Raw genomic sequence first — 27,772 nt, 5'->3', positions numbered from 1 at the left:
ATATTTGACTGTAGGCAATTAGTGTTAGACTGTTAATGATGATTTGGTTTTTACAGAGCTGGAAATGATGTTTGCAGACTTGGAGCCCCAGTCACTTAGCCTTGTAAGTTAAATAGAAATGAAAGAAAGTGAAACAGGGACAAGGCTGGAGGAGGGTACCATGGTTGCTTGGTTTTCTTGTCCAGAAGAGTGTTTGGTTTCCTAAAGGATTACTTTACTTTGTTTTGGATTCCATTTTGGTGTATGCTATACGTGAAGAATCAGGGTCTGAATTGTTAACTCATAGCTTCACTATTTGGTGGAGAGAGTTTTTTATCTTTTCTCTGAACTTAAGTGTTTCCTCTGTCAAACTTTTACTTTGATAGGTACTTAAAGAACATACTAAGTTGAAACATGAGACATTTTCATGTCAGCATTGTCAGATGTTGAGCTGTAGAATGTAGGTTTCTTATCTCTAAAAAAATTAATTTCTCTTTAAAAAAAAAAAGTTGACTTTTTAATTCTAGGGTTGCATTCTTCATTTTGTCCATGATCTTAAAAATGAAAAAGGAGGAGGTAGTACCACTGGCTATCTGGTAGTCATGAGGCATTTATTGTTGAATGTATAGAGTAACATTTGTTCATCAAATGAGTGCTTATAGTTTTTATTTTAAATAGAATTGGAACAGAAAATTATCTTTATATCCATCTAGTCTGTCTTAGGTAGGTATAGATGTATATTTCTTATAGGTTTTCCAGTTTGTTACTGAAAAAGCAGTGGGCTTTTGACAACTCTGTAGCATTCCTGCTGTTCGCATGTATCTATATATATATTATAGAAGAGTGTAAACTTTATTGCCTTATGTAAATTTACTATCTTGCATTGTCTGAAATTGAATTTTTTTCTCTAGTGGTAACTTGACTAAGGTTACTTGGAACAATAATCACCATCACTTAAATATAGTTTTAAGATTTAGTAATATGCATCTGTGTGTGTGAAGACATGTCATTTTATGGGAAAGAGTGAAAGTTTTACTTTGGCTTTTTTTTTTAATTTATCAGCAATGCTGGAGGCATCTATCTTGTGAAGTGACATAAACTAGAGCATGAAATGAAGCAACTTTTAGTGATCTAAACAGAAAATAAATCATGATTACCACAGAACATTGATATGGTTCCTAGGAATACAGTGTTTGTACTTGGGGAGGGGGTTATGCTGTTGCTGATTTTAAATTACTTGGGAGAGTTATTCTGGTATTTGAGCCCCCAAAGAGCCTAATTGCAGTTAAAAATAGGCGAAGTTCCATGTCTCTCTTGGACTGCAGAATATTTAATAATTAGTTCATTTTCTCATATTTTTTTCCTACAGTCATGCTAGCTTCTGTGGTAGTAGTTGCTGCCAATAAGTACTGTAATTTTAAAAAATCAGGGTTATTGGAATTACAGTTCCTGTACACCTTTGGGCAATTAGGAAGTGATTAGCAGTACTTTCTGGTATTGAAGGTTCAGGCTGACAGCTATTGATCCACTGATGAGATTAGAACAGTGGCTTGACAAAGGATCTTTGTAGGAAGTATTCCTCTAAATGTCACTGCGTAGTTTTCCAGTAAAGCATTGTGACGATCCAGTTTGAAAGCCAGACTTTCTACCTGGTGTACACTAAAGAGTTCAGTGGTTCTATTTTCCATCAGCCATGGTTATTAATGGAGATGGAAAAACCTCCCTGGTGCAGTTACTAAGACTTTTGAAGGACTGTGTGTTTTTAAAATTTTGGTGCCCCAGAATCAAGAGGGAGGTTAACTGCCACTTTTTTTGCTGTTTAGGAGTACCTTGGTGTGCTGTATTAAATTCCTGAAAGGTAAAATTCAGATGCAACACTTTGTTGGTACTTACAGGATCTTCTCAGACAACTCAAGGTTCAAAGCTGTTGATGTGGTGGGTTACACAAAGGCTACACAAGTCCTGCTGTGACCATGAAGAGCTGTTAGTGCTCTTTGCCTGGTAACGTTTCTTGGGAGTATAGTAAGCCAAGCATCAATAAAGCCATTTGACTGGGCTGCAGTGGATTTGTTATTTATTAGTCAGCCGAGCTGACTGGAGAAATTGATTTTGATCACATTTACATGAGGAGAAAGAAGTTCCCTTAGATGTGGAACAGCAATGGTGAGGCTGCAAAACAGTGTATTTTAGCAAGGAAGTCTGAAAACGTTTTACATTTATTTTGCTGTTTTTCATGCCTAGAGTGTTGTGGTAGTCTTCAGCTTCAGAATAATATTAAACATATGGAAGAAAGGAACATACTGTACACTGTCAAACCCTTTCCTTGATTACAGAATGATTCATTTTGGTTGTGCCTTTTGGATTATGGCAAGCATTAGATTGAAATGGGAATAACAGTATTGCTTGTATAACATATTGATACTGAAGAATAATGACCAAGATTCCATCATGGAGATGGCAGGGTTAGGGCTCCTTGTTCTTTGAGGAATTTAGCTTTGACTTTTGCATTTCATATATTCTGTGAAAAGCTTTTTTTATTTCTAGCTGAGTATGTATAACTTCTGTGACAGATCTCAGCAGGACTCCAGAAAACTTAGATGCAGTTTGTCAGATATTACTTGTCCTGGTTCCCTGAGGAATTTTAGCAGGAATTAAACCAATTTCCTACAAAACTGGATTTGGTACCAATTCTTTTACTAGAATTTTCAGTACCTTAAAATTCTTCTATAAAACATATGTGCAAGGATGGCATTTAGATGATGCCATTTTAATTTAAAAACAAGTGAGCCAAAGTCCCTGAAACAGTGCTGATGCTTGTTTCTCTCATCAGGAGGTTGAAATCTTCCGGTCAGTGCTGTGAAACTTCTGTGCCACTTGGGTAAATGGAAGCTGATGAAATTTAATGAGGTCAGGACTAGTGCTAAAGAGATGCTTTGGCCCTTCATTTTACTGATGATTTTAGGAAGCCTTTGCTGCCTAAAAAACTTGAACCTTTGGGGTTGCATTCTGCCAGTGGAGCCCCTTTTATTACGGTAGTGTTCTGCACATGTCTTCTAAGCACGTTCTTTTCCAGCATTTCTGTTGTCACTTGGCCCTGTCCCAGTTGCTTCTGTGTATTATTCAGTTTATCCCATCATGTGCTACTCTTCTCTTTGTCAGGCTTCTTATCTTGCTTCGCCTGGCCCAGGCAGCCATTTCAGGGCCAGTAGTAACGGCAGGCACCTGGGTTCCTGTGCTTGTTGATACTGTCTCAGAAATTTCCAAGAAATTCTTATTTCATGGAAATACCCCTCTTCTATTGCTGGATGTCTGTGTGTGTGTGATGTCAACAGAGGATGGCAGATGCAGTCATCATGAAACTCTGGTACCAAATCCACTGTGATTTTGTTGGTATTCAGGGAAAACAAAGGGAATGGTTTCCCCACCAGTACGGAGGACAGCAGGTGGAAGACTAAGTACTTGCATTACTTCCTGGCATTGCTGTTGTGTGGGTGCTAGTTGGCTGGAAACAAACCTTACAAAAACTGTCTTCTTATAGTGAAACTTTTTCTCCTGGACAGTGTAGGATGTGAGTGTGGCTATGGGTTGGAGAAGTGTGAGAATAACTTTTGGCAGCTGCTCTTCTCCAGAGATGCAGAAATTCATTACATAAACCTGAATTTCAGAAGCGATAAAATTAAAATTTGTGATGAGAACTGCATTTTTATATTTCTTTTGTAAGTCCAAATATTTTCATTTAGAGCAGCAAAATGAAATGACAGTTGAAGTTGTTTGCTATTTTATTCAGGGTACAAGAAGGAAATCATTTTCTTACATAATAGACAATTTGTAGTTAGTTATTCACTGTAAGTCACTTGTATGTCAGACTTCAGGAGTAGTCTTTTCTGAAAATTTTGCCACTAAGTTTCTCCTTTTTTGTTTAATTTGCCATGGTAAATAAGTGGTTGTATTTTACTGTCTTTTACATGATACACATATTTTCAGAGTGACACTTCAAGGGGTTTTTTTTGGTAGACATTAAAAGAAGACTTTATTATAGCAAAGCCTTTAAACTGGAGGGCTTAAAAAGTATAAACCAGGTGGATAGAGACCTCTAATACTTTTTGTCAATGGTCACTGAATTTGTTTTGTTATATTGTAACTTCCAAAGTTGCCTGCATGGGTGACTATTTTTTTAATATTCCATTTTGGTAATAAATATATCTTTTTTTGTAGATAAAATCCAGAACTTGAAAGAAGATAATGGGAACAGTCATTTCATCTATGACAATGCTGGAGACAGTAATAAAACAAATGCTGAGACCACAGACACTTCTGGATGCAACACTGAAGCCAAGGACTTGCCTGATTCTTGGGACTCCCACGTGGGAAAACCAGCAGATTCTGCGTCAGAAACATCTCAGACCAAGGGGCCACTAAGAACTCACTTGTATGAATGGGAGGATGAAACTGAAGACGCCAGAACTGGAGAGTATATATTAGCTTTTGACAATGATCATCTCTCAGAGGTGAAAAGCAAGGACGAGGAGTGTGATAAAGAAGATAATGAAAATCCAAAGGAAGCCATTAGTGAAGAACTTGTGCAAACTATTCCTAGGCCAAGCAACTGTAGGACATATTGTCGATCCAACAAAGCGAAACTGCAGGGGGCAACAAATTTTGACAAGCTAATGGATGGCACTAGTCAGTCTTTATCCAAAGCAAACAATGAGTCAAATAATGATGGTCTGAACGCAGGAAAAAAAGTTTCTTTAAGTAGTGGGACCAGTTTTAGAGGGACGGTTGGACGGACTAGAGACTACACTGTTCTCCACCCATCTTGCTTGTCAGTTTGCAATGTCACTATCCAGGACACCATGGAGCGCATGGATGAATTCACCTCAGCAGCCCCCACTGACCTGGGTGAAGCTGGGCGCTTGAGGAAAAAGGCAGACATGGCCACCACAAAAACTACAACCAGGTTCCGACCAAGCAATACCAAATCCAAGAAGGATGTCAAATTAGAGTTTTTTGGGTTTGATGATCAAGATGAGGGAGGGGGAGATGAAGGCGCCTCTAGAAGTTCTGGTAGTTCCAATTACAAAATCAAGTACTTTGGGTTTGATGACTTAAGTGAAAGCGAGGACGAAGATGAAGAGTGGCAGGTAGCAGAAAGGAAGGCCAACAAAAAGCGAAGTAGAACTGTACCCTCTGCTTCACTACAGTCAACCTCTGATGGCAATGAAAACTGTTCCCAGGATAGCCAGCTCAGCACTAATGCAGGTCAGTAGAACTTTTTTGGTATACGTGGGTGGCATTTGATTTTAATTGATTTCAATGTTTTGCTCTTTTTGCAGTCTTTGTAGGAATTTGTCCAACAATACTGATTTGGAAACCTAACAGTTAAACTCACTTGAAATCTAACAGCTAAACTTACTTCTCCTGTGGTCCTGTCTGGTGTTTCATATCTCTCTTGAAGTATGCTTTATACTCCTTGATCTCTTGCCAGAGGTAGAGGGCTTTTTTCTTTTCCAGTAGAAGATTCGTACCTTTTTGGTGTGTTGAGCATAAGCATCTATGCCTGGAAGGCAGGTATCCTCCCACAGAGCCTCCAGATCAGCCCACAATTGCAGAGCTGAGTGCACACATTTAAGTAGCTCTTAAGAAATGGGAAATATAGTTTTCTGGTTTTGAATGTATCTGTAGGCAGTTTGGACCTTTCTCAGGCTCCATTTTATCTGAGGATGCATGACTCAAGGGAGAGGCTGTGGGACCCATGGAGTGCCAGTTAGATAACTGGCTTTGGGAGAGCCTCTGCATATTTGTTTCTGCTCTTGTTTTCAGTTTTAGGTATCTCCTTCTGTACAGGCTGGGGGGAGCAGGGTGTGTGTGTACTCACACACATATATATGAGTAAAACTGGATGTGGCAGCTGCTGAGCAAGTTCTGGTGGTTAAAATCCTTTGCAAAATGAGACTTGCTAGGTGGTAGGTTGGGTCCTGTGTGCTGCTGGTGAAGAACAAAAGGAATACCTTTGGAAGGTTGCTTTTAGCTCTTCTGTTTGAAAAGTCTAATGCCAGAGAATCACTTGTGTTGGAATAAATATTTCAAAACACTGCAACTGTTCTATGGAACATTCTGGTCCTCCATTTCGGAGCATGAAGCTTGAGAAGTTTTATCAGCTCACTTAAGTTGTTACACTTTAAGACTTTGGCCAGATGTATTTCATTGTGATAGGAAGAGAGGGTTTCAATCTAGCTTTGCAAATGTTGGAGAAGCTGGGTTTTTTTCCCTACGAATAGCTTCTGCTAATATAATCCAGAAATAAAATTTCAGAGGAAAAAATGTTCTAATTATAGCTGTTTCTAAAACCAGAATTTTCTGTAAGCCTTTTAATCAAACTAAATGTCACCACTAGGGTTTTTTTGTGGATTTAAAAGGAACAAATGAATACTGATTTTGTACAAGAAGATTGTTTTCAAACAAAAAAACCCCATGATTTGTTTTCATAAAATTTACTTATGATGAGGCACTTGGATTCCAGCCTCTTTGGAAAATGGGTTTATCTTACAGGGCTGCTTAAGAAGTACTCTTAGTCCCTGTCTTTAATGACTTCTTGTTCAGCCATTTATTCCAAGGGGAAAATTTGCTGGTGCAGTTAATGCAGCTGAGATGCTGACCCATCATATAATCCTTTCAGCAGCTGTCCTCAGAAGTCTCAAAATATCCACACTTTGCATTTGGCACTACATTCACCAAGCAGGCCTTTTTACTCCCAGGTATCACAGATGTTTTCTCTGAAATATTTTCCTAATAGATTTCCATGGCACAGGGGAATGTAATTTTATGTTTTGTAAGTTCTTAATGCACTTCTCCACTTGAGGTAAGAGCTACTTCTCAGTCCCTCTTCTGGGAGATGCTTCCCCTTTGTTTTGATTCTTAGCTCATTTGATTCTTTTCTGCTGCTGTTGGCAGGTGAGATTTGGCTTGCAGGTTTTTTCTGAAATTTGAAAGGTGATGCCCTATAGAACAGATTATGAAAATAGGGAGTCTGATGGTGCCCTAAAATTTGTGGGACTCCTTGCTGAAATTCACACTATTTTCTCTCAGACCTTTGCAAATTGCGACAATCATGATCACTCAGAACAGCCATGATAAGAGTCCTTAAATATAGTGATGCTGAGCCTGAGAATTTCTCAAGAGCTTCTGGATCTAAGCCTGAAGTTGCAGTGAAATGTGACATGGCTCTAAGGTATTGTCTTTGCATACTGGAAAAATGTGACTTCTGCATCCATGAAAAATGCCAGCTTTGACTCCAAGCCTGAGAAACAGCTTTTAGAACATCTAGCACAATAAAACTCTGTCCTGAAATGTTGAACAGTACTGAGAGGTGCTAATGCTACCTGAGTTCTGTATGTGCTGTTCTTTCTTTGTTTTAATGAATAAAGGCCCAGATAAAAATCCAGTGTTCCTGTTCCAGGTTGACAGGTGAAATGCCAGGCTGCCTCTCTGAATTTCAGCCCTGGAAAATCCCAAGACTGATTTTGGTGTTTTGTGCATAGAGAATGTTACATGGCATAATCAGTTTTTCAAGAAACTTGATGCTTTCTGTCACAGCCTTACTTTGCCATAATACTGATTTGGTTACTTGCCATAATTTAGGTGTATTTTTATGAAACAGATTTTAGAACCTTAATTTAAAACATCTGATGAAATTTTAGTAATGAAACATTATAAAGACTTCCTTGTAGTCTCGTAGTTCACAGAGGGAAAGTTAGTTTAACAATACATTTTTAAATGTTTTGACAAACGAAATTTAAGAAAGCATAAGGACTACAGGAACAATATTGTTAGTGCAGGAAAAATTGCAAAACAGATAAATTCAGTTTTGGTTAGACTGTCTTTAATTGAAAAACATCTTCTGTTGCTCTCTTCTATGATAGTCTTTTCTGCTGAAGTAGTTAAAAACACAAAAAAAAAAATCAAACAATAGTCAAGTAAATAAAACCTCCACCTCTTAAAAAAAGCTCTACCTTTTAAATTCCTAGGTGCTGTTACCATATTTTTAAATGAACAAACTTTTGAACTTTATTAGCCTTAGATTTTTGCTGAAGTGTTGAGTTCCTGATAAAACTTGGCTTTTTATTTTGCCATTGCAATTTTAAATTTTCTCAGATTCCTCTGTAGCAGCCCAGTGAAGCAAAGGCCCCTTTGGCTTGTGAGCCTCCCAGCTGGATTCCGCCAGAATGCCAGGGGCTAAAAGTACTGGTGAGACTTCCCTAGATTTGAAACACTGCTTTTGTCATTTCAGTAGTCAGAGTACAGGATGACTGCAGTGAGGAGAAGCTTTTAATACTGGAAGGAAGTGACTAACTTGACTGTAATAGTTGATAGGGAGCTGTATCCAAGAGAAATCTGTATTGTGGTTTAGTCTTTTGCTTTGTAAATCAGTTCTAATATGCAGCTTAACCTTTGTGTCATCGATTCATTTTTCCTTTCAGTGATCAAGATGAGATTCCTATAATCTTTTTAGGTAATGTAGCTTTTGTATTTCAGCATCTAGCTCTCAGCTCAGTTCTGGTGAGCCAATTTGTCCTATTTTTTTTTTTTTAATTTTTCATTCCTTTGCATCTTCTCAAAAACTGAGCCACCTTCATAGGGTAAGCATTTTAAAGCAGTTGAAACTACATCCAAGTCCTCAAAGGCAGAGTCCTATTTGGACTTCAAAACCTTTTGCAGAATTGCCCTGAGACACTAAAACAAAACTCTGTTGTTGTTCCCCAGGAAATTTACTGTGGTTGTTGCCTTAGTTAGTCTGTGAACATCTTTCCAGTTCTAGCCAAGACAGGCAAATTATCTTAAAGATTATAAATGTCTTAAAAATGGTTAGACAGAGGAAAAAAGGCCTTACATGTTCCCATACTGAGAAAAAAAAGGTAATATGACCAATTTCTCTATGCGAGGGCAAAAAAACCCTCCTAATAGCCATACAGGAGAGAGCCAGTGGAAATCAAGGTCCAGTGGGGGTCACTGCTTACCAAACTCCTTGGGTGTTTCCTCACTCAGTTCATGTTAACAGAAGACTTCTCCCCCAGACCCTATTTAGTTTAGATTTAAAAGTCTGCTAAGATAATGTATGCAGAGTGCTTTAGGAGTACCTAGAAGGCCTTCAAAAGCACTGCTCAAATAGAAGCATTCCAGGTAAACTTACAAAGTTAGTAAGTGTTTGATGTGCTAGCAACATCAAAAAATGGAGACTTATCCTATTGTAAGTAGGATTTACCAAAAAAAAAATTAACAATTTTTTTTTCTTTGAATTTAAAAGCAACTAATTTAAATGGGATAGTTCAGAATCCCATAGGAGTAGAATTCAAACAAGGAAATTCAAGGTGTAGAAATTGTGGCTTAGTTGATCCCAGAGCATTGTTAATCATTAGTGAAGGCAATGCCAGGTCCAAGTCTTAGTACTGGGCACAAGTTACTGTTCTCATTTGTTGGGTGAAATATTTTCTGTTTCTAGAATGACTTGCATATTTGTCCTGACTGTGGTCAAGTAAATTGCTTTTTAACTTTTAATCTACAATAGGAGGGTCTAGTTCTTTTGGTTTGACTTTCTTTGAGAACTGCATTCAGGGCCTGACTTTCTCAGAAATATTTCAGGATTTATAAGTATATATACCAAAACAATTTGATTGTACTCCTTAAATTGGCTTCAGCAAGAACTAAGTTGTCTTTTACATAGATTTGGAAGTAGTTTTGTATCATTTAAGTTAATGGAAATTGGTCTGTAGTACTTTTCCTCAGTTACACTAATTTTTTCAAACATCTGTTACACAGTGGTTTTCAGAGGGACTGTTGATGCTGTGTTTGTAGGCTCTTGTGCTCACCTGACACAACCCCACTGAAAACCAGCGGGATAAAATGGACCAGGAAAAGGCTGATTCCAGGAGATGCCTTGCAGCAGGCATCCTGCCAGTCCTGGTGCTGCTAAGCCTGTTGAAATTTACTGCAATTTTGGAAACTTAGGAGCTTTATTTTAAGAATAGTTCTATTCCTCAGACAAGTTTTGTATCCTTGAGAATGCCATTTAGAAATTTGGTTGCCTGCTTTGCCTTTGCTTGTCTCTGCTTGCCTTCTTACCCAGCTTGGCTGGTCCTATGCATTTGGGGTTAGAGTAACCCATCCTACCTCCTTGTAGTATTCTTGCAGTGCACTTTTGAAACAGCAGAAGCTTTTCAGGAATAGATTGGTTTTCTAAACAGTTTGTCAAATGAAACAGTGCCTCTCTGTGCCTGTCTTTATTTCCATCTTGAAATTTGTGGTGACTTCTGGTTTGAGCCAAGTAAACCCCTTCCCTTGTCTCCAAGGCATAGTGTTTCAAATAAAGCAACACAAGTTTAAAAAAAGCAACCAAGGACAGAAATTGAATTTGATGAGTGAATTGCAGATTTACAGTCCAGGATGGGGTACTGGATTACTGGGGTAATGCAAGCATCGAATCCATTGAAAGGCCATGTCAGCAGTTCCTTCTCTCTGACTATTTCCTGAGCTGATCACAGCAGCATAAGCAAATACAAACAGCCTTCCTTCATGAAAAGTGAAGCAAGATCAATTCTTCTGTTCTGTAATTGTAGCGTGTTCTTATAAATCTCTTAATCTCACACTTTTGAAGAGCCCAATCTCCTGCTTTATTCTTCTGCTGCTCAGGTTTGTAGCAGTAAGCCAGCCATTAGTAAGCTCATGTAAAAGGTGCCCTGGGATTTAAGGAGTATGGGATGGACAGCAATGGCCTGCAGCTTACCCAGGAGGCAAGAAGTGCTGTAATATTTTTGATTGTGCACCTTGTCATGCTTCTATATATTACTGCAGTCCAGTCAGCAAGCCTTAGCTGTATCCAGGACTGTGCTTGGTATTAAGGCTGATTTTTCTGATGAATATTGATGGTTCATTATGAAATGTCAGAAGCTATCGGTGTGGAATTGTCAGATGCAAGAAATGCTCTAGGAGTTCAACAGCTTTTAAAATGGTTGTTTCATGTCTATATTTACCTTTCACAGATCTGGAGTTTTCAGAGGATGCATCTGGTGTTCTTGAAGGCAATAAGAAATCCACAAATAAACAAGGTGATAAATCTAAGGAAAACACCAGGAAGATTTTTAGTGGGCCAAAGCGGGTGAGTAATAATGCTGAGACCAATACCAAGTTCTTATTTTACTGAACTCCTCAGGATTGATGTTTCTTCTTAGGTATGCAACAAGGCTTTTGAGATTATATGTTGGCCTTTAATAGTATTTCTGGAAAAGTAAAATATTCAAGTGCAGTACTTCCGTATTTCTTACTGGAGGGTTCACTTTTCAGGTTCACATTCCTGCTATGGAGAACCAGACTTGTAATGTAGATGCATTCCTTGGAGATATTTCTAAGACAAAGCATCAGTAAATTCTCTGTATTTTACTTTGTGATTTGTTGGTGTTTGGGGGAGGATTCTTTTGGTCTCTTTTGTTTGCTCTCCCAAGAAATATCTATCATGTTATAAAGATAGAACTTTTCTTAAAAGATGAAATTAGGTTTTGGTATAGTCTTTATAAGGATAAGTGCGTTTATAGCATTTGGTATAGTGAGATTTTCTTTTCATTGGAAAAAAAAGCAGCCTTCAATCCCACCCCAGTCTTCCTCAACTGTGTAATATTCAGTATGAATTTGCTCTTTTCATAGCATGAAAAGAGCTTATTCATTTTCTTGATCTTACAGAAACATGGTTCATCTGTCACTATGGGTGTGCAGTATTTTGAGGTTTTTGAAAATGTGCATACAGCAAAGATGGAGTGTAGCAACTAGGTAAAAGTTTGCAATAGGGGGATCCATGTAATCTCCATTAAAAGAAGCTTTTATGACCCTGCTGTCCAGGGCAGCTATTTCTAATGCTTAAGGCCTTCTCATTAGCTTTTTGCATAACTTGTTTGTGTTACCAGGTGACAGCAGTCCCTGTCTCACCATCATTGCAACCCCCAACTGCTCTAGGAGGAGAAAGAGGGATATGAGCTTGTATTTCTGCTTTCCCTTGGAGTTCCATAGGTTTTGCAAGACCTGGCAGTTGCATGATATTATAGAAGCTGTCTTTTATGTGTGTTCAGAATGTGCTCATGAGTCCATCAATTCAAAGAAGTTTTTAAATTTTTTTTTTTAAGGAATTTTAATAATTCCTCATGAAGGTAACTAATTACTTGTGTTATATGATAGTTTCACTTGAAGTAATTTTTCAAGATGCCTTTTCTTTTTTGGTCTTCCAGAACCAGAAGATTTATCTCCCCAGTTGTGTTCTTATATATCAATTTTTCCTTTAAAAAAAGGATTTGTGGGTGGAGAAAGGATGACAGATTTGGTTTAGTTCTCAAAACGTGCTGGGGAGTATTTTCATGCGGGAGAATAGGTGACCAGTAGGTCCTGTCGGTTGTGATGCCCTCTGAAATTGAAATGTCACTTGCTGTTTTGACTTTGGACAGAATGAGAAGCTCCTCCCTCCACAGTTTGAAGTCTGATAAGTGAGGAGGGTGTTTTCACAACTGAAATAGTATTTCTTGGAGATGGAAGTTCCTCAGCTTCTGCTGATTAAATAATCATTTTTAAAAATTCAGCTTCTTATCAGTGAACATGTTCCTGTGCACTGAGAAACAGAAGTACAGGAAGTGCAAATTTGCCTGTAACTTTTTCAGTTACATATTTTAACAGCATAAAACAGCTGTGGGTGTTCTGCTAAATACAGAAAGTTTTTTTAATTTAAATACTTAAATGCCACAAATATTATTCTGTGATTGCATTTCATGTGTTTCTTGTTTAATTTTTATTCTTTAAGTCCCTGAGATTTTATGTGAAAATTGTTCCAATTAATTTTGAATCTATATATCATGAAATTATGGGGTAAGGAAAAAGCCTTACAGCAGTATCATGCTATAAAGGAGAATGGTTTCAACTCTAGAAAATTCTCAGTTGGGGATGAATTTTATTCAAGTGGGAAGGTTGAGAATGAAACAGCTTTTTTGACCCTGTAGTGTTATAATGGACCTAGAAGTAGATGTTGCTGTAATTGAGGTTCAGATTTTAAACTTCAGTGTTCACTGAACATGTGGCTGTTACATGGAGTTACTAAAAAAGCTTGTAAAGCTTGTTCTGATGGTAATTAGAGCTGCTATAATTATCTTCCTAAAATATAGATCTAGACTGTTTATCTTAGTTGTATCTTAAGGGAATTCTCATTCTGGGAACGGGAAAAAAAAAACTGAAAGTATTAAGCTGATGATAATAACTAATGATCTTCAGAAAAAAATCTCTGGAACTACTTCACTGTCTCAGCAGCATTTATTTTTTCTTGTAGGAGCTAGCAGATACAGTATGAAATATTTTCTGTTAGGTGATTTTCAGAGCTGTGGCACTGCATCACACTGAGCTGCCAAGAAAAAAGCTCTGTTACTCAGGAAGAAGCAGGTGCTATCATTACATTTCAGCAGATCCAGAAAGCTCAAGTATTTTTTCTGGTCTGTATTCAGCTGATCTGTCACCCATGGTTGTAGTTTTGAAAACTTGATCATTGTCTCCTAATGCTAAACTCCAGTTCTTGAAACTTTGAGTGCAATAAAATATTACTGACATCATTGACTTTGTGTATAACAGTGGTTCTAAACACTGCTTTTACTGTAAGGACTGAAATCACTGCCTGGTTACAGTAGCCAAGGACATTGATAGGTGAGTAAAGTCTCAACCAGAGCCGTGCTTTTAAGTGAATTAAACCTCTTTATCATGAGCCTGAATTATAGGGGGAGTGTTACATTCCATAGCAACATAATTAAGTACTTACAGTACATAAATATTGGCATTGCTTGAGTTGAAAATTATGGGTGTGAAGCATACATGAGTAACATCTGCAGAAGTTTGTTTGCAACTGTTTACAATTTTAATTCAACTGGTTGGGTAACTCATGCTCTAGCATGTCAGTTTGGGAACTCTGGATACACCCACCTGCTGGCCCCTTTGAGCTTAGTTCCCTTCTACAGATCAAACTAATTCTCCATTTGCAGCCAAACCCAATAGAGTAGACAAGAAATTTTTTTGGTGCTGTGGTCCAAATCTACTGAGACTGAAGACTTGAAAATAAGCAGCATAAAAATTATTTCCTGACATTTCTTGCTCCTGCTGCTTTCACAACAGATTTTAGCTAGAGTCAGCAAATGAAAAGAAACAGTTTTTGTAGGAATACTCTGGAACAGTTTCCTGTGGTCTTATGCAAAATATCTGTCTCTAAATAGGAATCTGAAAAAAGCCAACTTAAAAGTGTATGATAAGGAGGGCTAATCTATCCCCAAACAAAACCTTCTGATCTATCAGCCCTAAAAATTAATGCTTATACTTAGTGTTTTGTGTCAGTTCAGTGTTTGTACTGTCCAGCATGTCACTAGGGACCACCAAGTCCTCTGAACAGTACATTTTCTGGAATGGCCCTTCAGCTCTTAAACTCAGAATTTATAATGAGTGATCTGCAGCTCAGTGCTGATCCTAGTTCTGCTTGTGGCCATAGGAAGCCAACCTAGCCATGGTGAATACTGATTACCTTTGAATATTTCAAGGTAAGAATTTAGATAGAGTTGCAAATCATAGTTAAAAGGTATGGGAGCCTTTCAGCTTGAGGGGCCTGGGAGGGGGGAAGAAACTATAATCTTTCTGTTACTGCTCTTCAGGGCTGCTGAGGCATGTGGGAAAACTTAAGGAGCTGCATGCAGGAGACAGAGGAGGTATAACAGAAAAAAAACCTGACTCTCAGGTTGGCACAACTGGAAGCAGACTCAGTCATATGTTTTCTCAAAGTAGCATGAAATTTCAATTAGATGAGTACTTTGTGAGGAGTTTTTTTTTTTCCCATGCCTTAGAGTAGGTGAATTTTAGAAGCAAGTCCTTTGGAATTAGTTTCTTAGATGTTAATATCTTTTGCATTGGGTATATTTCATAAAGCTTCTGTACTACTATAGAAGGCAATTTTAGCATCTATAAAATACTGGAATTTTCTTGAGAGTTTGAAATGTGTGTTTTATGATTGGTAAGATGAGGAAGAAAGTGTTCCGTGCATGGTCAGTCTATATTGGTGATTCATGGACTACTGGTCAAGCTAGAAACTAACTTGAAGGCTAATTCATTGCTTAATGACTTGTGACTCCAGTTAAAATGGGCATGTTTCAATTAAATATTCACTTTTGCAATGAAAATTTATTGTTTTTAAATGACTCGATGCTAGCTTAAATTTTTTTCTTATTCTCTTACATTGGTATAGGAGAAATGTCTTTTAATTTCACTAAGTTGAAGTCTTAGCCCTAGAAAACCTGTCTGGCTTGCAACTGTGTACACATTCCCACAGGTACCCAGTGAATGGGGGTACATCAGTGGGCTTTTCTTTTCCTCTTGTTGTGCACACATTGGCTTGTGCAGGAAAAGGTATGGAAAAATCTCTTTGCCACTAACTTGATGTTCATGTTTCCTTTGGCCCATTCAAATACTGGACCACAGAGTTTTCTGTTTGTGCAGGTTTTGGCTGGAATACAGTTAATTTTCTTCAGAGGAGCTCTTACATGGCTGTTTTGGGTCTGTGCTGAGAACACTATTGGTAGTGCTAGGATGTTTTTGTTATTGCTGAGCAGCACTTAGAGCCAAGGCCTTTTCTGCTCCTCATCCCACCCTGCCAGCCAGGATGCTGGGGGTGCACAAGGAGGTTTGGAGGGGACAGCTGGTCACAGTGACCTAAGGGATATTCCATATCATATGACAATGTGCTCAGCAATATAAAAATCTGGAGGAGGAGGAAGGGGGGGCACACCTTTGAAGTGATGGCCTTTGTCTTCCCAAGTAGGTGTTACACCAGATGGAGCCTTGCTTTCCTGGGAATGGTTGAAAAACTGCATGCCCATACAAAGTGGTGGATGTATTCCTTGTTCTGTTTTGCTTGCATTCATGGCTTTTGCTTTCCTGTGTAACTGTCTTTATTTCTTTGTGTTTTCTCACTTCTACCCTTTGGATTCTTCCCCATCCCACTGGGGGTGAGTAAGCAAGGAGCTGGGTTGGGCTTAGTTGCCAGCTGGGATGAAATCACAGCAGTCCTTTTTGGCAGCTGACATGAGGCTCAGTGGGTTTGAGATAGTGACAGATTTGATTGGGATGTGCTAGATCAAGCTGATAGCTGTTAGTGCATTTTAGCTGTTAATTGACAGGTGTCTGCCTGCCATGGGGCCCCCTTGCCTTACTGTGTGGCATGGCATTTGGCTTTCACTGCTTGCTGTGCCTGGGAACGTTTTGGTAACAGCACTTTTTTAAAGTACTGTTAAAGTTTAGTACACTAAAGTGGCACTGCTTGAAAGTTCCTCTACTAGTGTGGACCGCATTTGCCATGAAAAGCTGAGATCTTCTTGGATTAACCAAAAAAAACCCAGTCCCAAGCCCAACACAGCCCCATCTACTGTAAGGGCTGAAAGAGGCAAAAAATACTTACAGAAGCATGTGGTTATGCTGCTTTTGTTCTCCCTTTGCTTTACCAGCTCCCTTCTGTTTCCCTGTGCCTTCCCAATGTTGTGTATTACTGTAAAAATAACTCACTGAAAAGGAAATATTTAACATAAATCTTAGTCCAGTTCACTGGGAAACTAAACTATTCTATCTACTCAGTTGAGGCGACCCAAGGAGAGAGATTAAGTCCTCTTAACGTGTTTAAGTCAACACTGCAACTGAGAAATGCTTACTAAACACAGCAGTGTTAGCAGGATTCCATGCAGCGCTTTGATCAAGTGATGTTAGTGTGGTTGGTCATGACAGAAGTGTTGAATATGTGAATGAAAGCATTGCTGAATTCAGATGTGGCTTAGCCAACAGATTGCTGCTGAACTTTGTATCCAAGAGAAAAACTTGAACCAGTCATAACCCTGTAACTACTGCTTTTCACAGTTTAGTAAAGTTTTAGGAATAACATCTGTACCCAACAAAGTACAGAAATGTGTGCAAGATTTCCAGGTGTGGTCTTTGGACAGGTAAGTTTGAAGGACATGTTAAACCAAAACTGTGTAAAGAGCACTTATTTCCAGTTACCAAGTGCTGAACCAGGAAGAAATTTTCTTTTTTTCTTCTGTGTGATTTATTTCAGTCTGATCTGCAGCTAGTCCTTAGTTCATTACTGAAATGCATCTTTCTTGTCCTATAGGAAAATAAAATACTCCTGTTATAAGGTTAGGCACTGTCAGAAACTGTCAATACCTGAAAAAGAAACTTTAGCTGTGAGCCTTTATTTCTGCTAGCATTTATTGTAATGCATGTTTTAAGGGTATAAGAGATCTTTTTCAGTTTGATGGGAGCTTTCTCCACTGGTGTTTCATGCTGACTGGAAGGAGCTCTAAATACCAGTTAGAAACAAATGCTGGGTCTAAGTAAAGTAGAAGTTCAAAATGAAAAGCTTATACCTCATCTTTGAAAGTATTTTGAAACTGGAGAAGTACGAACGGGTGCCCGCTCTGGGCTGGCTGTGTAATCTTAGGGCTAATGTGACAATGACGTGTGTGTGGGAGGGGACAGAAACTAGGCTGCACTGTGGTCTGTAGTTTTCCACTTAGCCTGTGTTGTACTGTGCAGCAGATGTTTATCAAAGGCATCCTGTGAGTAACGTTTCTTTTTGCTGGCCTGCAAACAAATCAGCATTTCCCCAAATTAGATTTTAAAAGATTTTTCGTTTTTCTTTCTTTTTTAAGTTTTAGAGTATGTGAATGTTAGTCTGTCTTAAGTGCATAAACCTATGTGATTTTGCTTCATTACTTTTCCATAGCTTATTTCAAATAAATAGTTCTGAAAAAGCAGCCAAGGAATCTTAATGCAAAAGTTTTGCTATCAGTCATAGCCCTTTCTATACACATAATGGTAGGATCAGAGTAGACTGGCCAGGGCTCATTTTAAAAACAACTGTTTGTCTTCATCTTGCATAACCTTTAGTTAAAGTGTGTCCTGCCCTAAGGATGAACAGTTGTAATAAGGCATTTTTTTCAGTGATAATAAATTGCTGGTAACTATGCACATTGAGCTGCTCTTTGCATCCTAATTGAGAAAGTTGAAATTGCTTCTTTTTAGGAGGAAAGATTGTTAGTTGGCATGAGCTGTTTTGACTCTATTGAGGAGTCAAGCTGTATTTGGGCAATTTAAATATTCTGTGACCTCTCAGTTCAGTACTAAGCCCAGTATGTCTGTCAGCAGGCTGACAAACAGTGCTGGGCAGAGCTGACAACCTGTGACTGCCAGTTGCTGCTTCTGCAGTGCATTCCTTTCATTTGCTGGTTGGTGCTTCTGGCAGACTGGCTCCCCAGTCCTGAACTGAAGTGGTTTTTGTGGGGATTTTTTTGTCCAAATACGTTTTGTTGGAATGATGAACAAGAGATGAGCTGTTGTAAGTGCCAGTCAGTTATAATCAGCTTGTCTATTGTAAGCAATTTTGATGTTTTGCTGGAATAAAAATAAATTTTGAAAATATTTTAAAAGGTGAGAATAAATCTGTTTAATAGCTGATTTGTCAGAAACCAAAGCCTCATATTGACACTATTATTTCACCTAACATTTGCAAAACCAAATTTTTCTGTAAGCATCTTATTTAATACTGGCTCCCAAATGCTTACCATTTAGGGACTTTTTAATTAATTTTGATGTAAATTACCAAAACCAATTCTTAATGTGTAAGCTAGTAAGCAGAATACTAGTCAGGACTGGCAGGTTTTTAGATTAGTCACCTAAATTGAAGAGTGAAGTAGCTGCTGTAATTTTACTGAATTGAGTTGGGATTTAGCACCTCAAAGCCATCCTGGACTGAAAGCAAATGTCAGGATTTGGTCTTCTCACTTCGAGATAATAATTTGATGCTGATAAAAATTATTTTCTTCTCACTCCTTCATATTAAAACATGGTGAAGAGGGTGTTCTGGTAGATGCTAGGCTGGGATCCTGGTAAAAGTGCTTCCTCAAGTATCCTCCATACACAGCTGTTGGGTAGGACTGTGGGAGCAGCATTCTTGGAAATGGCTGTTTTCTAGGTGGTGTCAAGAGAAATATTAGCAGCTTTATCTGAGAAGGGTAGAGGTGCAAAGTGAACATAACATGCTAAGTCCTCATAGAGATGAGAGGAACAAATGAAAAATAAGCATGGAAATTCTTCTCCCCCTGTGCACACTTAGGCTTTTCAGGAAGTAGAAAAATCAAGTTGAATGGAAAATGTTGAATGTCACGGTGGAAACGTGGAATTTTATACTTCCAGTTCCTACTGGTATTAGCTTTAAGGCTAGAAGCAAAGATTGATTAAAGTATTTTTCAAACTAGAGTCTGTCTTGAATCCTCATATTCCCTGCAAAAAACTCACACACACATCTGTTTTGTAGTTCCGGTAATTAACTTCATGCTTTAGTAAAGTAGCCATGCAGGATAGGTATGTAGGATAAATGTTACATTGCACAAGGTCTCCTGTAGGAAGTTCTAAAATGGGAAAAGTTCTCAAAGGAATTAAAATGCACCAGTTTCATTTGCTAGTGGGAGCTTGATTTATATGCAGATGAATATGCAAAATGTCTTCACAGCTCCTGTGTACTGTATGAGCATGGCTGGTTCACTCACCTCTGTCTGAGACTTGATATGCATTCAATAATTGCATGATGAGATGTGAGCATGTCCTGAGGGGAAAATTTGTGGTGTTGAGGGTCCAGTGTCCTTGTTAGACCCGTTTCAAAGCTTTTACTTTGAATTGGCTTTGTTTTGACCTGATGTAGGCAGTGCCTGGTAACAGGTGGCATGAGGTAGGTGCTCTCTGGAGGTGCAGCTGAAGTCTGATTGCCCTGGGAAGTGGTCAGGTCAGTGTCCTCAGACTCAGTGATGCAAACACCAGAGCTGTAACTGAGCACATCTGGGAGATTCATTTGAACAGTGCTTTTTACTGATCCAATCGCAAACTTTTCTGTGGGTGTATGCACACCTCAGCTGTATCACCTCTGGAACTTCATTGCAGTAACTATTTTGTAAGGCTTTCCTCTTGGTAGATTGATACACTTTGGGTAGATTGGGATTACCGGGGGGGACACGGACGGGACGGACACATGGGTCTGTGTTGGCCTGCTTCTGTCTGCCTTTCACAACCAAGAGAGAGAGCAGGAAATTTTTCTGAGCAGTTTGTGCTGGGAAGTGCTTGTGCCAGGGTGTTCCTTGAACTGCAGGTTTTTCTTTTCTCTTGAGCAAAGCATTATTTTTCCAGTGTTGTGCTGATACTATTGTGGTGATAGTCTAAACTATTGTACCCTGTCCCTTTTAATTAGACTTATTGAAGGTTTCAGGCAAAAATAGTGAATGTAACCATGTGGCTTCTGCTTCTGAGCTGACCTTTGAATACACTCAGCATAAGCAGCATACAGAACACCACTGGCTATTTCTGTTCTGTTAATGAATCTCATTTATTAGATTGTCCTGTTTCTTAAGTTCTGTTTTCATCCTTCACTTGGTTGTTGGACCCATCATCTTGTTGTGCCCTGTGGGCCTCCTCCTGAGCTTTAAGTAACAAAAAGCATTTTGCAGATCTTCAGAAGTTTGATGCAAAAAAAGCTTCAGTGACCTTTTTTCCTTTGCTCCTTGTGTTGTCTAATAGTCTTAAACTTTGTTTGACTAACAGCTTGTAGTTGTCTGGCTAGGTGTGTGCATAATGTGTTTTGTGTTTAAATGGAATAGCACCTCATGATTAAGTGATCCATGGCAGTAGTTTATTGGCACTAATCTGCTGCTTTGATCCAAGTAATGGAGATGCAGTTCAGATTTTGAACTCTGCAAAATCAGCTTGGTGCTGGTTTTAAAATGCTGTTGGAAACTGCTGTCTTCTCTGAAGTCCAAATTAACTTTTTTTTCTGTTCAGTAACATGGCTCAGCTTGTGTTGAATTGATACTCCATCTTCCTGTTTTGAGGTGTGATTTCTTTTTCATCGCTCTGAGTGATGTTCGTTCCTCTCCCTTTTCAAAAGAAACAGTCCATTATGAATATTTCTGTGCTGCATAACGTGCTTGTCACCTTTTTCCTGTTCAAAGTGAGACATGCAGGACAGGATAGTACTCTTAATGATGATGAATACAGAGTGGTAACTCATATATTTTGTTTATTGGGGGTTTTTTTGGAACTTGTAGCTTTGACAAGCATCTGGCATACAATGGTACTGAATGCATTTCAAATATAAATAATTCATTTACCAGGGTATCTGATGAAAATGTTCTTGAGTTTCCTTTTGCCATTGTCTTGTACCTTGGAAAACATTCTTACCTGCAAATAGATGGTCTTCTGTGTTTTGCTAGTATTTTCTGTGTGACTCATGTCCCTGGCTCTTATTTTTTGCCATTCTGACATCTATGGCCGGCAGTGCTGCCTCAGTATGTGCATAGTGCTCTTGAAAATTTCAGCTTTGTAGCTTTCAGGGGTGGGAGGTTAAGCATGACCCATAGATAATGCCATTTGGAGATGATCTTACAGAAGAGACAGTTCTGTGCATTTTGTAAAATCCCTGGCATTAGTCCTGGTTTTGTATCTGCACTCATCCCCCCAGAACCACATGCAGAGTCCCACAGTACTATGTGCCTTATGCCCAGCCTGGAATATTTGCACTCTCTCAGACATGTGTCTCTGTGTAAGCAGCTGTCAGTTCGAGATGTACTGAAAAAGGAAACTCCTCTGCTATTCAGCAGAAGCTCTTGCAGCTGATTAATATTGCAGAACTTATTTGCCTTAAGAACACAGAATTCAAAGGAACGATGTACTTCCACTTGCGTCTATTCCAAGTTAGTTTTGAGAGAAGGAATTATTAAAGAAAAGTCTATGTTATTTGAATAATTGCAAGGTTTTCTTATCTTTAAGGGAAAGTTTCTTAAATTATTGCTGCTTAAATATCAGTGTTGCTTGTTCAGGGAAGCTTGTTATCACAAGCCTTTTGAAAAAACACCCCAAAACCAAACAAACCAACCTCTTTGCTTTTGTGATCAAGCCCTTCTGAAAAGTCTTTCTTCACTAGCATTCATTTGATCTTTGATACTTTCCCTGGCTTCAGTTCTGTCACACAGCAATCCAAAGCAAGTCCACACAGTGCTCGCTGGTTGATCGGTATTGGTGCGGTTTCTTTGCACTTGATCTGGAAATTCATCCTAATTCTTTGCTGCGAGGGAAAATGGGAAGGTTGATTTAAGAGGTGGTTGAAAAGGAAGGATGTATTTGCTGTGCTGAAGTCCACCTGAGTTGTAAGAGAGGCTCCAAAGTCTCTGCATGGTGTGTTAGAGCTGATTAGAACATACTTCTTTGGCAAGCGATGTTAGATATTTGCAGTATGTTCTGGTGGGCCATCTGTCTTCAGGCAGTGTGAGACTGACCAGATAGCAAGTGTCAGGGTGTCTAAGGAAATACTGCTGGGAAGGCATGGAATTACAGACCAATCACTTGTTTAGATCTTTTCTGATTTGAAGTGGAAGATCCTACAAGGAATGGTCACTAAAACTAACCTTCCATAGGTATTTGAGATTTTAAGGATTGCTATTTCCATCTGCACTTCAGGCACTGTTACAAGAGAGCTATTAAATGCAGATGTCCTCTTTTCTCAGAACAGGCATTTATTGGTGGCATTGCTTGTTTTCTTATGTAAAATGTAGCCTTTTTCCTCTATTGCACTAGTAATGGTTAAGTTGTAAACTGCCATGTCACAAAACACTTTGGGATGCCCTAGCTTTTGATTTACTAAGGAATTAAGGGAGATGGGAGAAGAAAAGCCCATTTTTGACTGTTAAACAAAAAGCATACCATCTTTGGAAGCCTGTGAGCCCTGGGTGTTTAGAAGGAATTTGCTTTTATCTGTTTGCCCTGCTGAACTCTTTCCTACGCATCAGCTGTTGCTCTCTGCTGGGGAAGACACACTAATGCTGTGTGGCCCTTTTGGTTGCACTGCTACAGCTGCTTGTGTACTCTGTTGTAACTCCCTCCCAAACACTGAATGTGCTTCCTGTGGGCTGGGCCTCCTTGCCCTGCGTGTGTGTGCACAGCAGAGGTGCTGGTGTTGGAAAAGCCAAGGAGACTGTGGGTGCTTCTGTGGTGTGGTCATCAAGGGACTGGCCCAGCTGCTGCCTTGCCAGGACAAGCTCAAACCCAGCCTGGCTCTGCTCCTCCTGTGCCTGCCAGGGGCTGTGTTTGGCTCTTGGTGGAGCACAAGGCCTGAAGGAAAAGGAGCACACAGGTTGGGCACAGGCAGAGAATTTCACCCCAAACCAGTCTGATTCTATAAAATGCTGTACCATGTGGGTTAGATAGCAGTGTGTTGCTTCCTTGAATTATCCTGTATACCAGGATAGGGCACCCTCTCTTGCCAGTCTTAAATAGGCACTAAAATGAAGTGTGGAGCGATTGTGAGCAATTCAAGAAACAAAAAGACTCAGTGGTTCTTTTCCATTGCAGATATCTGTGAAACTTGAATCTTTCTTGATTAAAGAAAAAACCAACTTTGTTTGTAAATTGCCCTTCCTTTGTTCAGTGCAGACCCTGAGTCAGATTCCAGGTAGATATTTGCTGCTTGGAAAGGTATAGGAGAAAAGAGAGTTAACATCTGGACCATTTTCTAACCTTTTTTCAAATAGGGATCCATATGACACTTTCTTCCTATTTGTGGGCCCAGATATCCTCTTGTAACTGAAGTATCCTGAACATGAAACTGGTTTCTCAGTTAAACTTTTTGAGCTGAACAGATATTGTCTAAAAGAGCTTCCTTGCAAAACTGCTGAAACTTAAGATGATAACTACAGTATACATGTTGATGAATGGTACATGAGCACTGCTTTAGGAACATAATTTAACAATCCAAGTTTCTCATGACCACACAAAAGCGCACTCTAGGTGGGAAAGAGGCTTTTCTCTTGTTTGGATACTAGAGTGGTTTAGTGCTTTTGGTCTCTGAAAACTTGTAGCTGAGGCTTTCATCCTGCTAATATTCCTTGAAATTTGGTTCAGTAGGGCTTTGTCTTGTGAAGAACGGAAGGATGCAGCACAGTAGGGTTTTACTCTGCAATAGTACAGAAACCCTTGACTTAGAGAACTGGCTTTCTAGCTTTTGGCAAGCTAGAACCTTGTTGCACTATGTGGAGTGGTGCTCAGTCCCTGGCTGGTCCTAAGGCTTGCCACATGAAGTCCCTCTGGGCTTGATCTGTATTTCGGTTAAATAGTTATTACATTATATTTTGACAGAAAATGTTTATTTGAAATTATTTTTTCACATTCAAAATACTGTCTAACTGCTGTGAGGAAACAGGTACTTTGTCAGTTAACTTCATGTATGCCATGGTGGGGAATGGTGAAAATTGTAATGCTGTATTAATCTAGAAAAATGTCCTGCAAGTAGGTTGGTAAACGTGAATGCTAGAAATAGAATTTTGTCTTTGCTTCCTCTGAGGAGTATGTTACGTTTCCCAAAAATTCAAGGACAGTAAATTTGGATTCATTTTGATTTGCCTTGACACATTTTTGAGCAAGTCTAAAAAAAGACTTCTTAATTTATTAATATGGATAAGGGCTTTTAGTTTGAGTGTTTTTCTTCCTCCTAGCATCGAAGTCTATTTGAGTTCTGCATTTTTGTTTCTAAACCAATCCTATTTCTACTGACATGGTGTTTGCTAACATGATTTTTTTCCCTGAGCTGTCAGTTTTTGTCTATAGGAAGGTTGCAGACCTTTTGCCTTTGAATAAGTTTAAGAGATGGGACAACTGAAAAAAGTCTTTACATACATACATATCATGTCTTTTGCCATTCAAGTGGGTCTGTATGTCTTTAAAACCATCAGAGGCTTCAAAGTCTCTCTGATTTTCCAGTACATGTGATACTGTGAACTTGTGCTGCTGGGAATTCAGCAGGGAAAATGAGGCTGATTTTCCTTGTTTGGCTACAGTATTGCTGCGGTGATTTTGAAGTGTATAGTGACTACTGGTAAATTACTTAAAAACTAACTTTTTTTTTTATCTTCTAGTCTCCCACAAAAGCAGTGTATAATGCTAGACACTGGAACCAGCCAGAATCAGAGGCTCTGCCAGCACCACCAGCTTTGAAAACTCCCAGTGTCCCAGTAAGTAGACTGTTGGGTTTTTCTCAAGTTTACTAAATCTCCTTTCCAGATCCACTGTTTTTTTTATTTTTTTTTAAACCCAAGTTCTTGCCATCTGGTAGTGTCACAGTAATTCAGAATGAGGTCCACTTTGTGATATGAGCCATTGGAATTTGATAGAAAGGAAATTGTTAGTGGAAGTGCTGTAGAATAGGATCTTTCATATAGCTTCAATATAGTTACAAAAATATACTTCAAGTGATGTTCCCCAATGCTGAAGTTAAGCCTTCTAATAATGGACTCCATTCCATTTTCTGAGAGAACTCCCAGGATTAACTTGCTTATGAACACAGAAGTCAACAAATTGCTGATGAAAAAGGAAAAACTTGAAAAGAGCCTTTTCATTTATTTTTTCTTTCTAATGGAGTAGTGCTCATGGCTGACTTGAGTCTTTAGGTACTATGAAAGAAACACCATTTTCTGTGTACAGTCAGAAATGCTAATACCAACATTTTGGATATCAAAAAATACACCAGGGATGAAAAGTTGTTCTTGAAGTTGTTTGTCCAAAAGTAAGTGGTTGTTTTGAGACTGCAAGTAATTGTTTTTTAACTCTTTTGAGACTCTGAGAATCCAGGGTTTTCAGCTTATATTGCAACATTGTTACTGGTTATGCTAAGAGAGCACTGTACATTGTCATTAAATGTAATTTCATTTGGTGCCTTGCTAATAGTGCTGGACTGAGAACAGAAAATAAGAAAGTAGATACTTTTGCAGTGATAAGTCTTCAGCTTTTGTTGTTGTCACCAGTTTGTAGTTGTTTATTTTTTGTTTCTTTCTTTTGATTTTGTTTGTTTGTTGTTTTGTTTTGGGTTTTTTTTGTGGTTTTTTTTTTTTTGTTTGTTTGGGGGTTTTTTTTGTTTTTTGTTTTTTTATTCTACTCCTGTTTGTGGTGTTCTGGTACTTCTTCCTCTTTGATTTGTGGCTGTTTCTGGTTGCCTCCTCACAGTATTCTGAACAGCCTTCTTTGGATGCTAACTGCACTTCCTGGAAAATGCAGATAACTGAGTTGAAAACAGCCATTTCCACTAGAGTCTGAGGAGAGAGCAGAAATTTCAGCCCTGGGTTTTTACTAAACCCCTTTCTCAGTTTAAATTATGTACCTTTGAAGTGAAGGTTTTGTTGCTTGCTGAATCTCTTGGTACTGTTTTTTGTGAAGTACTCTGACAGCTGACTTAAGGGCAGATTTTGTGTGAGTCTTGTCAGACAGACTTTGGATATGGCTTTTTCAAGCTAGGGAAATGTCTGTTTCATTCATTCAGTCACTTTTGTCTTCTGTCTGACTTCCACTTTTTATCTGGAACCATCAGAATATTAATTCAGGAATGTGGTAGAGATTTGGCTGAACAAACCACTGAGGGGAATTTGTATGTGCTGCTCATGTTATGATGTACATCTGAGGTTGCTTCAGACATGGCTTTTAACCATGATTTACATGTGTGTAATACTTCAAAGTTACAAGGTGAATGAGCCTTGAGCCAAATGTTCAGTGGCAGTTCCTGCACATATGATCCTGCCTCTTTAATTTCTGTAGAAATTTCTCACCTGAAGATTAAGAGAAGTCTGTCTCAGGTTTATGGTGAGACACTCACAGCATGCAAACTGCTTATGCCAAGTACTCTCTTAGGGCCTCTCCAAGTGCCCTTGGAGTTTGCTTTGAAGGGGCAGACATTAACCAAGACTTGGATGAGATCCTTCAGTGGCTCTCCTGTGCTCACAGATTGATAAGATCAGTGCTCCAGTACGAGCTCTAAACCGGTTTTTCAGGGTGGTTTATTACCATTTTGCTACTGGTGCTTAAGTGAGTGAATACTGAAATGCCACCCTGATAGAGGCAGAATGTAAAGAATACTTCAGTAATGTAGCAGCTTCTTCTGGCTTTTATTTTAATGTGTGTCAATGTACAGTGCACAAGAAGGCTTTTGCTCCAGCTCTCCCCTGTGTCTTCTATGCCTGCATGTTAATTCTACTTTTTCAGCCACACTTTTAAAATATTCTCATTTTTCTGTGTAAGTAAGCTAAGTACATGATGTTGCTGAGAGATTGAGGGTGAGTAAATGCCCATTGGAATTGGCATTTGTACATTTAGAATTTCGCATTTGGAGGTCTTTTCCCATATGCCTGGTTTGCTGTAGTTTGTTTTCATATTAGATTTTGTGCCAAAGAAGTAATCTGAAGATAAGCTGCACTTCAGCTTGTAGTAGCCTCAAACTAATAAAGCAAAGTAAGTTGAGGAGAAACCTGTAATACTTGCTAGAGTTGTCTGGAAACCTGTCAGTAGTTATTCTAGACCTAACATCAAGTTCTCTCCTCCCTGTAGAACAGGTTCTGCTGTATTTCATGCTATGATATGCTCCTAAAATATGTAACAGCACAAATAAGAGAATATTAAGAGAGTGCTCTACCTGGTTTGAGGCCTTTTCTGTGCCTCTCAAGGCTCTGTGTGGCTTTTGTTGTGCTGCTATACAAAGTGTACTGGTAGTCTCCTGCCTCCAGGCCAGATGGAGTTTGGAGTGTGAGGCTGGAGGCTTGGTCAGGAGAGCAGTGTCCTCTGGCAGGCAGGGCCAGAACAGCTGGCACAGAGCTCTGCAGGCCAGGCTGGGCTGAGGCAG

General features: G+C 39.0%; 1 protein-coding gene across 5 annotated transcripts in view; it reads left to right on the top strand.

The window, feature by feature from the left end:
* Positions 1-27,772, top strand: part of WAPL (WAPL cohesin release factor) — a 65,481-nt gene that overhangs the window by 13,593 nt on the left and 24,116 nt on the right. For all 5 annotated transcript variants that reach the window (XM_018911047.3, XM_018911045.3, XM_030240948.2 and 2 more), the window contains exons 3-5: positions 4,195-5,241; positions 11,016-11,131; positions 25,026-25,121. In XM_018911047.3, coding sequence (XP_018766592.2) covers positions 4,195-5,241; positions 11,016-11,131; positions 25,026-25,121 — 1,259 coding nt within the window. The remainder of the gene's footprint in view (positions 1-4,194; positions 5,242-11,015; positions 11,132-25,025; positions 25,122-27,772) is intronic.

This window comes from Serinus canaria, chromosome 6 (genome assembly GCF_022539315.1).
Source record: "Serinus canaria isolate serCan28SL12 chromosome 6, serCan2020, whole genome shotgun sequence".
NCBI classification, from domain to species: Eukaryota; Metazoa; Chordata; class Aves; order Passeriformes; family Fringillidae; genus Serinus; species Serinus canaria.
Note: the sequence above shows the minus strand (reverse complement) of the source record. Positions and strands in the feature narration are given on the sequence as shown.